Raw genomic sequence first — 16,519 nt, forward strand, 5'->3', positions numbered from 1 at the left:
TCCAAAATGGAGGAAGCTTCTCCATCTTAATTGAACTTGTAACTTCATTATAATGCCCATGTAATACTATGCCAGTTTAATTAAAGGAACGCGGGTTTGTAAAATTGCTCTCTGCATTCGGCCTCTGTTGTAATGCTCCCTCAAAATGGTATTCTGTCTGGGAATTCATGGTGGTTGTGTTATGTCTGTAAACAAGGTCATTTGGAATAAAGGTGCACAGACAGCCTAAGGGGGGGTCCACACACGCAAACGCACGCACACACACAGGCTGAAGTGTCAGGGAACATGCACAGAAAAAAAGCCTTTTTTTAGAGCTCCATGTCCTATTAGCTCCGGCGCAGTGCAAATGTAGCGTGTTTGAATCTGCGTAATCTGTTGGAACATGGCCTCTCCTCCGGCAGGTTGGGATGAGAGAGATGGACCGGCCCTGATGTTGATGAAGCGCAAACAAGCCTGTGCTTCACGATCGCTGCTGCTGTTGCAGAGGTCCTCGACAGACTCTTGCTGCTGCGGAGATGACGAGGAGGTGGTGGAGGAGAAGCAAAGACGGGGAGGGAATCCTGCAGAGAAATCCTCATCCGTCCCCCCTCCTCCCTCGTTTTTGGTTGTTTATTAATTGTTAGCGTGGCTGTTGAACATGCTAGATGGCCAGGGGGTGCAAAAGCAGCTTGATCAGTGATGGATAGTCTCAGACAAAAAAATCTTCAAGACTTCTGCTGATGATGTAGGTGGGCTAAAAATAGGCTGTTATTTTTACCCCTGCCATTTTGGCCTCATTTCCGCTTTTCCCTTGTGCTTCCTCTGCCACTGTGATGTTTCAGTGGTGGTGATGATGGTGAGTGATGAGTGGCTGGCTGGTGAGCTCAACATCCCAGTAAGTTGTGGCCATAAAAGGGGTAAAATAGGACAGATATAAGACTCCTGTGTTAATCCCCCAGTGCACCATGGCCCTGCTAACTGGCTCTTACATAAGAGCCCAGAGAAAAAGGAGGCAGAGAGAGCGAGACAGAAAGCCTGAGAGTGTGTGAGAGAGAAAGAATGTGCGTCTCTACATCTCAAAAAATGAAATCCTAAACTTGCCAGGCTGGGCTCAGGGGAGCTGCAAGACTTATGTAGACAGATTTCAAATACACTTTTGCTCTTAATTATTAAACACAAAGCACTCTTAAAGTGTAGTTAAGTGTGTAGTTATGATAAAGTTGAGAAAGGAAAGATATTGTGATTTTGAACTGCTACAGCATCTCTCTGCTCCATGGCAGAACAGTTTATTAATAAGCAGTGTGCAATGTTGAAAATCAATTAGCAGTACGGGTTTATGACAATATTGGGCGTTATTTATGAGTTTTACAACAGTACGATGATGTAAGGTATTATATTTGCTGAAGCAAAAGCAGACACCAGGTTGTTGAATTGATGAAAAAGTCCATGTCACCCTTTTATTGCAGTCTTTTTTAGCTTGAAAAAATTCCACCAGTTAAGTAAAATTATTTTAAACCACAATCAAACCAAACATCATAAACCAACTTGTCAATCATTTTCTAGAAATGAGTGTCAGCATCTTCAGACAAGACGGAATAAAGCCAAATCCCATAACAAAATCAACACTATTTAAAGTTCATTTGTATTAAAAACGTGTTATAATTATTTCATAATGCTGGCAGATTTTTGTCACTCAAATTAAAATCACTAAACTTTAGGATTCAAAAATAGACAAAAATTACCGGATTGATTGTAATCTACTCACTACTCTCACAGACTATTGCCATTGTCAACTCTGAACGAATGGACCACTAAAGCAATAAATTGATGAATTGATAGTAACCAGCTATGACAAGGGAAACCCAAGGTCATGACAAATACTTCAACCTATACTAGGAATTCTCCAACAGGCTGCTATTGTTAATGGTCGCATGATGCTATCATGTCATATCAATCAATGTGTGTGTGTGTGTGTGTGTGTGTGTGTGTGTGTGTGTGTGTGTGTGTGTGTTTGTGTGTGTGTGTGTGTGTGTGTGTGAGAGACTAGTCTAGGATGCTAATTTAGTCCCTTTAGTTGAATTGTGTGTCCAGTCTCTCTTAGACAGCCTCGGGGGTTTGGCACGGCCGGGTGCCAGCCCATCTCAGCTTTGGCCAACTTGTCTTGTGTAAAACAGGAAGTGCATCGCTCTGAGTGAACCTGCGGGACGCGGCTGGCTCAAACTCAACGACTATTTTACAGGATTTTGTCACCATAGATTGAACCCTGTTCTTCTATTTATCTACCTATAATAAAACCAGTGTTGTGTCCCAACATAGAGTACTAATTGCATACAGTATATACAAATGTTGAAGTATATTGTTCTTGAAATTAATATAGCAAAATTGTACTTTGTGAATCTACAGGGTATAATGTAATAGATGCACTAATGGATAAAAATGTATGCTGTCAAACGATTACAATTTTTAATCCCAATCAATTGCATTTATGTCATAGTTAACTTGCAATTAATCACATATTTTTATCTTTTCTAAATGTCCCTTAATTTCTTTTTGTCTCTTTATTTTTTCTCATTTTAATGCTCTTATCAATATGGAAAAGTGGATTGGCTTGCTTTGTGCAAACTTTTTTTTTTTTATTGAAAACAACATTGGCATGTAGCCTACTGTAGTGTTCAATTTCACACGTTACATTCTCACTTAAAGTAGTCATTCACACTTAGAGCAAACGATCTCTCACACAATGTAACACTGTCCATCAATAAAAGGGTGAAAAAAAGAATTGGCATCAGCTGTGTGCTTGGCCATCAAGTCTGCACGTGCTGCAATGATAACTCAGTTCCCAACAACAACACACAGATCACTTTGGTCTTGTCAATACACAGTAATACAATTACTTTCAAAAGTAAACTTTCCATTCAGAATCTTATTGGCCTTTTCAGCGTCTCACGCGCGCCACCCACTCTAAACGTAACGTTACTACTCTTTGGCCAACTTGCAAGCCCAAACACGTGTGTGGTGTGCTTGTTGTTTTGTTTCCGGTCTAGAACCGATGTGGTGTTATAGTTTTTCCAACGTTACTAGTTGTTGCAACAGTGTGTGAAAAAACTACAAAGTTTGCTAGGCATAAAAGAATGTTAATCTTGCGATAAAAAAATGTACGCCATTAAAATGAGTTTGCGTTAACGCTTTTGATAAGGTGTTTAACTGACAGCACTAATGAAAATAAAATGTCACACTGAAAAGCAAAAACACTATTAAGCTAGTCCATTTTCTTTTTGCATTGCATTTTGGGACAATAGTGTACATCAACAGCACACTACATTTTCGGTGTGTCCATGGTTTTTGTACTATGCCAGTGAACGCATTGCATACTGAATAATTAATTAGTATGTAGTATATATTATGGTCATACTGTGGCTCACGTGTTAAAGAGCTATTAAAAGCTGTCAACGAAAGCTAATGTCAATGTGATGCCTCAGTCCAGGATCCCTCGATGTCTGTGGACATCTGATAAAGAAAAAAGATTTTCACTTGGTAAATCCATTGCCACAAAAACAATCTATTTATTAGTGCAATCTTAGATTATCAATGGAGGTCCAGTGAGAGCAGTTTGCACTCTTATGCACTGGGCTCAGAGAACGGGACCGTTTTTGCCAGCACCAGGATCAGAAGGGTTAAAACACACCGGGGTAGAAATGATGGATAGAAAAGCATTTTGACTTAGTCAGCAGGAGGTTTCTTTAAACCCTTTTTCTTTAGACCCTTAAAACAGGAATTACATATCAAAAGGGGGGCAGACAGAACCAACCTACTGCCCAGCTAGACCATTGGATTCACCCTCTGATTGTGGAAATGATTTGGGCTCATCTCTGGCAAACAGAAGTGTATTTACTTCTTTTGTTTTACTTCTGCTAGCATGACTTTCTCAGATTTGGCAGACAGCAATTCATTTTGAGTTAAGGGTGAAGTCTGTGATTCTAATCCAAAACACTGTTTGTCAAATTCAGCGAAAATAACCTCACACTCCGCCAGCTGTCCGTTCTGTGCGTGCTGAAAATAATATACACAACCCTGGCTTTGTAAATGGCAAACAACCTATGAGGCTCGGACGATTGATTTTCCATTTAAACCTGCTGTTTTATGGAGGAATGGTTCTACATCAGGTGCTCCTCAGTTTAACAGATTTATCATCATCCTGCTTTGCCGTTTTCATCGTACTCTTTGTTGAAGGTCAAATGAACCTGGCTGCCTCGGCCGGCTTTTTGATGAATCCTATATTTTCCGTCCCATTCTGTGTGTAGGATCACCACAACTGCAGCCTGCATGATGGACCTGCGCCGCTACCCTCTAGATGAGCAAAACTGCACCCTGGAGATTGAAAGCTGTAAGTACCGTTGTCCCTGACAACCAGCTCTCACGCCCACACGTAGATGTAGAATTAAACAGTTCCCACGTACACATGCAGCACTGAAATCTGGTTTGAACACTGTCTGCCGGGGCCGGTGGCAGCAAGGTAGAAAGAAGGTTGATAAGACTGCATGTAAAATGCTGAGAAAGGCTGATGAGATACCAAGAGATACGCATCGAGGAGAGGAACATCACTAATGGCTCACTGACTGATAACATCCAGTCCTAATTAATTCAACTCCAGCTGCAGTGGCTTCCCAAGGCATGGAAGAGACTGATTAGGTCCAGTGTTTCAGGAGTGTGCTGATAGTGGATGTTAATGTGTAGCTTCCTCCCAAAACTTCCTCCGTGTTTGTACAGTACAAAGAGTTCATTTCACATGGAGTTTGTAATTGTACGTGATCTGGCGTTCTCAAGTCGATGGAGGGAGGGAGTGTGGAGGAACATGAGAGGGAAAGACGAGGTCCTCTGCGTGTTTTATCTTAGTCCCTGGAGAAAAGGATTATGGGGCTGGGATGTGGTGTAGGGCTCAGTCTTTCCGGGTTTGATCACGCTGTTGCCAGCAGCGTTAGCAGCACAAAAACAGCGGCGGGTCAGAACCGCCTCCCGCTGCTCCCCTCCCATTATGCTCGCCATCTTTCTCCTCATCACTCTCTCTTTTCGTTTCTCATCTCCTTTCTTTGCACAGTCTCATCCTCGTCTTTTTTTCTTCCAGCCTTTTTATCTCTCTCTCCATCACTCATGCTCTCTTCGTTTTCCTCCACTCACAGGCAGCCCAGCACAAAATATACACTCTCACACACACACACACAGACACACGCACATGCACACGCACACGCACACGCACACGCACACGCACAAACACACACCCTGCCTGCCTGCCTCCCTCACACACACAGCTCCAGTTTTGATCACCAGGCAGTATCTGCTCTCATATGGATTAACTGGCAATGGTTTTAACGTTGGAATCGCTTCATGCAAGAGCATGCTATTTTATTCAGACTAATGAGCCCAGAGAACTCTCACTTCCCTTAATAAACTTGATGCATTTTTAACACTAGTCTTACAACCCCAGATCCCCTGATACATCCGCAGCTTGCTGCTGTGGCTCAGACCACTGGTCTCACGTATCGGACTGTACTGAGCAATAATTGATTTCAACCCCTCCAACGATAAAGATCTATTGTGCTTACATACACATGCAAACACCCACCCACACATGTGTATATTGTCATATCCTACTGTAGATCTCATACTGTGTGGTCTTTCTCACTTGACAGCCCAGGATGAATACAGTAATGTAATGCATTGACATCTTTCCGAACAGAGACAATGGTCCAGAACTAATGGTGCTACAAACTGACTGACCAGTTATGTACACGCCATAAAATGCTCCCTTACGATTGTTCTTTGTGCCAAAACCTCCCTTTCACAAACTCCTCTACACCCTCCTGATCGCAGCCTGTCATGGCAGATCAGAACTAAACTGGGCTGCACATCAATTCTTGGACCTGATTGGGGTGATTCAGGGTTTCACAAGGCTGTTATGATGAGGATGCAGCCGTGGAGGGAGAGCTTACTGTATCTGATGGTGTACAATTTTAGCATCAACCACATTATGCTTCTAAGCTGCACTGAAGCATTGGATGTATTCATGTCTGCAACAATTAAAGAAAACGGCTGTCGAAAATCTATCCTTTTCTTATATTTTCAACAAATCTCAAAGCCATAAACAAGTAATTGATTCTACTAACAAGTATTGTTGGTGTAGCCAAAGTGTAGTTCATTATTCTGTGACCTCTACTGTAGTCCAAAAACTATTAAAACACATCAGCGAGCCACAGCAGTGCACTGGCGGACACGTTCCTTCATTACCATGAACACACACGCTCTGTCGGTCCACAAAAGTTTCCCCACCCTTTGACTGCCATAGTTTTCACCTTAGGAGACTGCCATTTGGCATGGAGGTCAAGTGTTATTCCAGGAGTATGGTTCCAGAACAGAGACGTACGTGCGTAGAGTTAAGCCCCGCCAGATCCAACTGGTAGCGCTCCACCTCCCGGTCAAGCTCCGGCTCCTTCCCCCACAGAGAGGTGACATTCCACGTCCCCAGGACCAGCCTCTGCCGCCTGGGTCTGGTCAGTCGTGGACCCCAACCTTCACCACCAACCATGTGGCAGCGCACCCGACCCCAGCAGTTCCTCCCACAGCTGGTGGGCCCATGGGATGGAGAGAGATGGGCAGTGTCACTCCATCTCTGCCTCGCTTTGTCATAGGGTTTTTGAACCATTCTTTGTCTGGCCCCTCACCTGAGACCACTTTGCCAAGGGAGATCCCACTAGGAGCACTAAGCTCCAGACAACACAGCCCTCAGGTTCATAGGGACACACAAACCTCTCTACCACGATAAGGTGATGGTTCCCGGAGAGGTACCCCAAGTGCGGGAGTTTAAATACCTTGGGGTCTTGTTCGCGAGTGGACATCGGAGTGGGAGATTGGTCGGAAAATTGGCACAGGGTTTTCGGTATTACATTTCATTTATTGCACCATTGTTACGAAAAGTGGCCTTAGGGAAGAACCAGGACTAGGTAGAGGGGTCATGTCTCCAACCTGGCCCGGGGGGGGGGGTTTGTGTTAAATGCATGAACGCGTGGATGCTTGTAAATACATGGCCACAGCTATTGTGAATTCACACTTACTTTGAGTCAATCCCACATACAACGTTCTGCTGCTGTAAATACTCACCAGAGAACCCAATTTGGATTAATCCACAGCTGAAAATCGCCCAAACATAGAATTTACTCATGTTACAGAGTTATATTTACTAAAGGCTACAGTGCCCGGTTGTTGAAAATCATTAAAAAAAAGTAACACTATGTATTTTTGACATGTATTTCAGCATTACATCTTTAATAGGAAAGTGCCACAGACATTATAAGTAGGTCAGAATTTGTAAAGAAGATGGTGTGTGTGGTGTTTTTCATGGAATTTGTTGGAACTATAGAATATTGTGAACGTGAAATTAACTTTTTCACAGCCGACATTTTACATGTCTCTTTAGGAATTACACAGGTGTAAAAAGTGAGATTAATAATGGCTGTTCAGTCTTTTTTTTAGGTTTATGTAGAATGCAGCCACTGTTGATAATATTGTTGGTCACCTGGGCATAGCCTACTTTTACAAGTCAAAATGTCTGCTGTAAAAAAGGCCTATGGGGAAAGTTAGCTGCATGTCCAACCAATAACAAGCCACCATGACTAACTTCACCTTGAATGTCAGTGCCACAGCAACAAAGAATTGTGTGTAAATTTTTAAAAAATCAAAGACTCACAGTTTAATTATTCATCACATCGGAATAGGTCACTGCCTCTATTTTGAGCGTGTGGCAGACAAAGTAGAACTCAGAGCGATGTGAGGGGGAACAGTGCTGCTCCCTGTTTGCCTACGTCACTGTCAGAGACGGTCTGAAACCCTGGAGTCCCTCTACTGCAACTGCAACAGTTTGCATCCATTTGCAACAAACATATCAATCTCCAAATCTCTGCTGTGTCATGTTGCTTGACTTTCTCTACTATAGTTTTTTACTTTAAAGTGACTCAGCATCACTTTTCAGTTTTTTTTTGTTTTGTTTTTATGATCATTCTCCAAAGCATACAAAAATATTTTAAAAAATGATGTCTTACCTTGCAGTTACAGCTATTGTTTATCATCACATAATCATCTTTCTACATTCATTTAAGAATCTTTGTATTGCACTTCAGGAGGACAGAGGCCGTTTTAATAACTGTTCTTAGTTGGCGTGTTCAAGGAAACTCCAACATACATGAATTTGTTTAACAATATTGTATTTGTGAGCTATGTTGTTGGTAAGGGTTAAAACACTATAAGACAACACGAATGTTGAAAAAGTATTGTTTTTTTGCATTGAAAGATTTATTTGGTTGGCTGACAGCCAAGCGAGTGCTTTTTCTTCACCACCAAGAATTACCTGTTTACTACTCTGTTGCCATGCGTATTTATAGTTTGTCACTGACTAAAAATAAAGTAAGCTAAATGTTTTCTGCGATGGTTCACACATCTAAAACAAGCCGTCAAGTCATGTGTTGTGAGCTTAAATGAATGTAAACCAATCAATCTTTAAATGTGTGTAGGCTTTAGAACAATGATTTCTAACCTTTTTGTCGTGTAACACTTTAAAACAAAGCAAAGTCAACCTTTTACACCTCTTTAAAGTTTACATATTTCTTTAATAATTCACTTATTCTTAAATATTTTTTAGACGTGAATTAGGATATAACTATCCTAATTCAAGATAAATACATTTTGTGTCCCTTAAATGTACTGCGTGACCTCTTGTGGAGGTCTTGAGCTAAAACACACAAAACTAATGACAGTGTCATTGCTTTACTACATTATGATGTATTATAGAGCATAACCGGGTGATGATAATCTTTTTCCTCCTCTGCAGATGGCTACACCACAGATGATATTGAGTTTTACTGGCGAGGTGGAGAAGGCGCCGTGTCCGGGGTCGACAGAATAGAACTGCCACAGTTCTCTATTGTTGACTACAAACTCATCTCTAAAAACGTGGTCTTCTCTACAGGTACGCAGCAGTCAGCTTTGCCTTAAGTTTTTTGACTTTGTAGCATCAGGTTTGCACGTGCACTGGCTGCTAAGTGGCTCTGAAAACAGGTTATTGGGAAAAAGGACATTTACTGTAAATGAAAAGTATTCTACAGAAATGGCAGATATGACAGGCTCCCTGGTGTCAAGGAAAATATAGCTTTTATTAAGTGTCATTGAGGGAAGTCTATTTCTATCTCACTTCCTCTCTCCCTGTGCCTCCTTCAGGTTCCTACCCCCGCCTGTCCCTCAGCTTCAAACTGAAGAGGAACATTGGTTACTTCATCCTGCAGACATACATGCCTTCCATCCTGATTACCATCCTTTCCTGGGTCTCCTTCTGGATCAACTACGACGCCTCAGCTGCCAGAGTTGCCCTGGGTAGGAACGCCTCACCACTGCTGAACAGTGACCCTGGGATATAACCCAAGGCTAAATGATAACAGAGCATAAAAAGAGCCATTTAACATACATTAAGCTTTGCTTCAGATCTATAGATAATTGCGTCTGCCCGATCTCTGTTTTGATTCTTTATTTTTCCAGCGTTTACTTGTTTTCTCATTAGCTCTAAGCATGTGAGTGATAGCAGTGTGTGATAGGCTGCCTGGCTAAATGTCTGTTGTTCAGAGATGACTATATGCATGACTCATGCAGAGCAAGATGCGCTGCAGCTCGACCTTGAAGCGTCCTGTCTTTCTCTCTGCCTGTCTGTCTATCAGAGCCTCACATTGGCCCGAGATCCCAGCTTATTAGAGCCAGTTCACAGTTAAATTTCAGCCGAGCAAGAGGTGGCAACATTTGCTTAAATTTTCTTTACACATTTTAATGTTTTTACACAAATATCAAACTGACACTGACACGAAAGCTCCCTTTAGTGCTAAACTTGAGTCTGACAGGTCAGAGCAGCAGAGGAAATGGCTTTGAGCTTTATGTGTGCGGTTCTTGTCACACACCATTTGTTTTCTGGAGTGGGACACATGCGGGTTGGAGCCCCAGACAGGGTTTTCAGAGGGTAACGTGACTTAAAGATCTGCCTCTGCTCAGCCTCCTGAGAACGTACAGTGAGCAAGCGCAGCCATGAGAAATGAGGCTCGATGCTAGTGTGACACTGCTGGCTCCTGGGTTATTTATAATACGTGTGAATCTGACCAAATGCAGATTGTGCATGCAGATGACTAATGTATCAAACACAGAGTGTGTATGTAAAAAAAGGTGAATTGTTCTGTGACTAATAGCAGATGTTTACACTGTGCTTTTATATAGCGTTTTTTCCACGGCCATTTGAGTATATGATTGGATATAAACCTTGTGAAACACACAGAGACACACACACACACACACACACACACACACACACACACACACACACACACACACACACACACACACACACACACACACACACACACACACACACACACAGTTTCACTCCCAGGAGGTTTTGAGGGATCTTTATATTCAAATGGGTTGACATTAATTCAGGCCTGTGTAATTGCTATAAATAAATGCTATAGCCTATAATGTGATAAACATGAATACGTATGTTCACAAGTTCTTTGAAGCTGAGCACCTGATCTCAGTTATTTCAATGTTTGGCAAATTCTAATGAAAAAGACAACCTTGTTCACTTCATACTTCCTCTATACTGGACACCCAGTGGTTTACTGAATAGTGAGCAGTAAATGAGGGCCTTTGACACATTCCCCATTTCATGGATGATGCAGGCTGACTTTAGCAAGTATAATGTTTATGTTCCCCAACTTATTTTAGCATGTTAGCGTGCTAACATTTTCAGAATACCAAACACTAAGTACTAAATTAAAAAAAATCACCAAAATGATTATGATTCATCCTGAGGGGCACAGGACGGATTTCCACTGCATGGCATGGCATGGCATGGCTTGACTCTGCTCGCTTAGAACTGCTCTTTTTGGTTTTCCATTAGCAAAGTAGGATAGTAACTGGTATTTTTCTTGGTATCACCTTGGTTGCAGTTCCAAGCAAGCTGAGCCCATACTACAAGTTGGAGTTAAAACACTACAGCCCACTAACTGGTCGGAGAGAATAGTCACATTGGAAATCGGGCAATATGCACAAACCCACATTTTTAAATAACTAAGCTACCGTTGTGTGTGTTTGTGTTGCATTGAAGATGGTGTCAAGGCAGTTTCACATGGCAGTGCTATGACAATCAGTTATGAATCCCGCCAACATTGAGGGGGTACTTTCTGCAATGGAAAAGGAAATCAAGAAAAGCACCTGGTACCAAAAGCGAGTCGAGCTGTGCCATGTAGTAGAAATTGAGCAGATTTCAAGGCCAATAAACCAACACACAAAACCACCAATGTCAACCTGCTGGTGGTGCTATAGGGAAAGTCAGGATGTCACCAAATTCAGGATCTTCTGGGGACCATGAATGTTTGTACAAAATGTCATCTTAATAGGAAAGATATTTCAGTCTGGATTAAAGTGTTGGACCGACAGATGGACAGATCCATTTCTTGAGCCATGCAGCTTGCATGGCTAAAAATGTAACATAACCATTAGTCAAATTAACAACCATATATATATTTTACTGTACAGATGATGGTAAAAAATGTCTTACAGCGTCTAAAGACTTCACTTTGTTTCTAAACGTGTGACCTGTGGTATCCAGGGATCACTACGGTGCTGACCATGACCACCATCAACACCCACTTGCGAGAGACGCTCCCAAAGATCCCCTACGTGAAGGCTATTGACATGTACCTGATGGGCTGCTTTGTGTTTGTCTTCCTGGCCCTGCTGGAGTACGCCTTTGTCAACTACATCTTCTTCGGCCAGGGCCCTCAGCGACAGAAGAAGGCGGCTGAGAAAGCAGCCACGGCCAATAACGAGAAGCTGAGACCTGACCCCAACAAGGTACATGTGCAGGCAAACCTCCTCCAGAGGTATCTGTGCTGTCGGCTAATGTGTGTGTTTGTTTCTATGGGAGCAACTGACTTCACCTCTCAAGGTAAATGTGATGCTGTGATCAATGCTTGATGTCCTTTACCAGCACTCTTTACTCCTGCTTTAGCTCTCCGGTTCTCACTGGTTTTAGCCTTCTGTATCAACTTTATTACTCATACTAGCATCTATAAGAGTGAATGCAGAAGCAATGATTGGCTTATACTTTATCTCCATATTTCTGTGTCTCTCAAAGGGCGAAGCACCTTGAAAAAAAAACCTGGCTGTGGCGCCAAAGCCTTCTATTTATATTCTATTCAGCTGCTAAAGTTAGCAGAAACAACAGCAACATAAAAAATAAAACACCCTTTCCTTCTGAGTGTGGCAAGCTACGATTTCCCCTAAGTAACAGTGCTGATTTTGTATGCTTGCAGTGGCTGGTGGGAAATGTAGTTCAGAGAGATGATGCTCTGTATGCCAGAATGAAACAGAGGGAAATTGACGCGTATGACTCGATGTGGGATCCCATCTTTGTGGACGATGCCGCATTAGGACTAGGCGAGCAAAGAAATAAGGTACTGGAGGTTTTGAAAGTCAAAACTAACAATGTCATCAATCTGAATCAATCCAGATCAGAGGAAAATGCTGTAGTTGTTGTGCATTTCTTTGATTTCTATAGATTTTTAAGGCAACTTTGATCATCACTCCCACCATTGTGTTTTTTCCCTCTCTTGGTTTGCTCTTCATGCATTTTCCTGACAAACATGGCTTAGCAGTTTGATTTCTTCAGGCATTAATTTAATCTTAACTTGGGCTGTATATCTAAATTGATGGGAAATGACAAATATGGCAAGAGAGAAGAAAACATCAGTAGCTTCTCTCAAGATAATATAATTCAGATACAAATAATGTACAATTTCAAAGGCAATTGAAAAAAATGGAACATCATATAAGAGAAAGAGATCAGTTGCAGTTTGATAAATAGTGCCAACTAAGTGGCTTTGCTTTCAAAGTGAGTTACACATAAACAACAAAATGCAAAAAGCTCCTTTTACAGCAGGACAGTATTGGATTGTGGGGACGTTTTTCCTCAGGATTCAGGCTATGGATGAAGAAATGTTGATCTGAATTCCCTTCCCACAAACGTCTTTCCTGACCTGCCCCCGAACCTTTTAGCCTCTCCTCCATCTTTGCAAAGTCCTTACTATTTCTCTCAACCTGTCACATTTTCCTTTGCTTTCTCTTTTTTGTTTGTCTTGTGAATCGACAGAATTTTAACCACACTGGTTGAAATTCTGAGATGACAATGAAGATTTCTCCATGAGAATTAGATTGTGGAGTGCATTGTGCTCTTCCCAGGAATGTTCCTCATAGTCTTGTGGTTGTGTTAGCACTCAGATATTGATTGACAGATGATCAATAATAATAATTGAAAGTGCTTAAAAAATATCTTCACTGTAAGTAACACAATTTTGACTCATTTGCATTACCCATTCAAGCACCTCATCCGTATTTTTTACGCAGTGAATGACTTAATGATTATTATAAAAAAATAATTTTGACAGACTGAAGTTAAAAACACGCTTACATTTCCCCATGGCAGTAACTTCTCATGGCTCCGCCTGTTTTTACACCCTGACACAGATGACTCCCGATGACAACATCCTGTTTAGCACCCTGGAGATGAAGAATGAGATGGGTGGTGGCGGTGATCTGTCCCGGGGCCTGGGAGCACCTGGAGACCCCCGCAACACCATGCTGGCCTATGATAGCTCGACGCTGCAGTACCGCAGGGCAGCCATGGCCCGCCAGAACTATGGCCATAGCGCCTTGGAACGCCACGCCCAGAAGAAGTCACGCCTACGAAGACGGGCCTCCCAGCTCAAGGTGAATATCCCAGACCTGTCTGACGTGAACTCTATTGATAAGTGGTCCAGGATGATCTTCCCCACCGTCTTCTCCTTCTTCAACGTCGTCTACTGGCTCTACTACGTCCATTAAACACAGCGGCGTCCGGTGGCCAGCTTTTGGAGGGCACGCAAAGAAGGAGGGGGGAGGAAGGAGGGGGGGAGGGAGAGGGGGATTTAGGGAAGATATGTTATATCAAGAGAGAGAGAGAGAGATGATGTGAGAGAGAGAATGAGAGATAAACAGTGCACCAACTTTTTTTAGCTGGTTCATTTTTGAAAACTGAAGAGAAAGACTTTTGGATGGACTGCAGCAGCACCCAGCACTTCAGTCAGCAGTGACTCTTTTAGGATTTGGGAAACACCTTATAAAAGACTGACAAACATTTGAAAAAGAAGAGCGAGTTTTAAAAAGACAGAAATGGTGCCTGTTCCAGAATTTCAATATATCACTAATATTTGTCATTCGTAGCTTACTCTCTGTGGATCAAATATTTATGCTTGTGTTTGCATATACTTTAAGGATTTGTTTTGTTTAGTATCTATTTACTTCGTAGCCGAGCTGTCTGCATCCAGGAAAGCTTTATAAATGATTTTAAAGGAGTCATCCTTGATAGTCTATTTTCCTATAATTACTGTGTATCAAAAACATCCTTTAAAAGCATGCTTATGTTTGATTTCATTTGCATCTCAGTCATGAAGATGATGGAGCACAAAGCATTTTAGTTTCACTAGTTGAGGTTAGTCTGTCAGTTGCCATTTTGCAGCTTTGGCTTAGCACGGCCCAGCTGGGCGGATGGCTTGAGCATCACTGGATGACAACAGGTGGACAGCAGGGGACGCTCTTTTCTCCGGACATCCTTGTGGGGCTTTAATGGTGCCAATGCTGAACAGAAACAGCTTTCTCAGTATGTTGAAGATCTCATCTTATTCGGTAAAAAGAGCGGGACTGTTGAACACCGATGCTTTGGCCAAGTTTTTGTTTTGCTTTTGCTGTGCTGACAGAATCAAAGTCCATTTCACCACGTGTTTATTTATTATTTTAAAGAGAATATTTGACTCCTCCTTACTTTCTGCCATCGTGTGAGGAGCTTCAGAGGCGGAGAATGGCTTTAACACGATTTAAGCTGGTGTAAGAACTTTGCTGATAGATAAGCTGAGTTTCATTGCAACCAGAGTTGCTGCATAAATATGGCAATCCACAATCATCATTATCAGTAGAATTGAATGATAGAAGTATGATGCGTTTCATTGTGATTAGATTTCTGTTTTGAAAAACTGTAGATAATCATGTTTAAAGAAAAAGAGATGATTCAATTTTATAAATCAATACTCACATTATTGTGTAAATATTATGGATTTGTTCTATTTAAATGGGTCTCTGTTGTTGTTTTTGCAGTTGAATTACAGATCAAATGTTCCGTTCAGTCAAAAAAAGAAAAGAGCAATTTAACTGAGGAAAAAGAAAAACACGATTCACAACTTTGCTGACTCTGTACTTTTTGGACTTTTCTCTCTTTTCTTTCTTTTTAATGGACTCTAAAAGCATCTTCTTGCTGAAACTAAAGCACTTCCAGACACCAGTGACTTTTGGGTCAATGTTTTGTTCTCCAGAAATGACTAAACAAGGACCCCACTATCCAGGCATTGAAGTCAGGCATATTTTGTACAACGTTTCTGTAAATTCCAATTGTAATATTTCATAATGACTGTAAATATCTTGTGTTATGATTGTGAGCAATTATGGAGATGTATCTAAATTCAATTAAAACTCAATTCAGTCTATCACTTCAATAACAGAGTACATGGGTGGCATTTTATGTGTCCTGGATGAATGTGGCGCTGTATGTGATGAGTGCTTGTCCGGCTCATGGCTTATTAAGTGTCAGAAGGAACTAAACTTGACACAGGGAGTGAGTGAGCAAGCAAGAGAAGCAAACGTAGGGTTGAATAGAGAGATGTAAGGGCTGCAGCTGGGAATTATTGGCTGCATAATGGATATAGAGGCAGAAGAGTCGTAGTGAGAGGCCGCGGTTGTGTTTTGGACTGAGATGGGCTCGACTGGGGTCTTGACAGGGCCGAGCGCCAGCCCCGGCCTCAGGGGACATTAACGCAGAGAGCCGTAGATATGAAAGCACTCTGTGGACTTGACTGTGGCCCGCTGGCTGCAGGGGCGCCTGCTACAAAGAAGGCAGGAAGAGAATGAAAATAAAGGGCAACAAAGAGAGCCATCCATCTATCCATCCATGCCTCTCCTGACCTCTCCCTGCATCCTCCCCTCACTCAGCAAACCAACTGCACTCTGCATTGCATTTTCTTCCTGACCTGACCACTGTAACAAGCCTTAAATAGATGCTATTGAATATTTGATGCTGAAAAACACTGAATTTTTAATATTTAAAAAGGGATTTTGTTCTAGTAGAGACTAATGTGCAGCTAATGTTTGATTTTGAACGTAGAGGACCAGAGGAAAACAATGAGAAACCACTGGATGGAGGATGTTTAAACTGAGGAAATATATGAGGAACCATGTGCCAGAAATAAGGAAAAAAACAGGAATTGAGGATTTTGAGATTGTTAAGTGGTTTAGTCCTGCTTTTAACACAAAGCTGAAAAAAACCGTGGAGTGAACTGTATGTGGCCTGTGTGTGTGTGTGTGTGTGTGTGTGTGT

General features: G+C 41.9%; 1 protein-coding gene across 2 annotated transcripts in view; it reads left to right on the plus strand.

Moving 5' to 3' along the window:
- The window catches only part of gabrb2a (gamma-aminobutyric acid type A receptor subunit beta2a), a 32,952-nt gene extending 17,301 nt beyond the window's left edge, over positions 1-15,651 (plus strand). The window contains exons 5-10 of one of the 2 annotated variants that reach the window (XM_034884293.1): positions 4,281-4,363; positions 8,855-8,992; positions 9,241-9,393; positions 11,669-11,913; positions 12,375-12,515; positions 13,585-15,651. In XM_034884293.1, the coding sequence (XP_034740184.1) occupies positions 4,281-4,363; positions 8,855-8,992; positions 9,241-9,393; positions 11,669-11,913; positions 12,375-12,515; positions 13,585-13,941 (1,117 nt within the window). In that variant the 3' untranslated portion in view covers positions 13,942-15,651. The remainder of the gene's footprint in view (positions 1-4,280; positions 4,364-8,854; positions 8,993-9,240; positions 9,394-11,668; positions 11,914-12,374; positions 12,516-13,584) is intronic. The other variant, XM_034884294.1, reaches the window with a different exon arrangement.
- Positions 15,652-16,519: the final 868 nt, after the last annotated feature.

This window comes from Etheostoma cragini, chromosome 10 (assembly GCF_013103735.1).
Source record: "Etheostoma cragini isolate CJK2018 chromosome 10, CSU_Ecrag_1.0, whole genome shotgun sequence".
NCBI classification, from domain to species: domain Eukaryota; kingdom Metazoa; phylum Chordata; class Actinopteri; order Perciformes; family Percidae; genus Etheostoma; species Etheostoma cragini.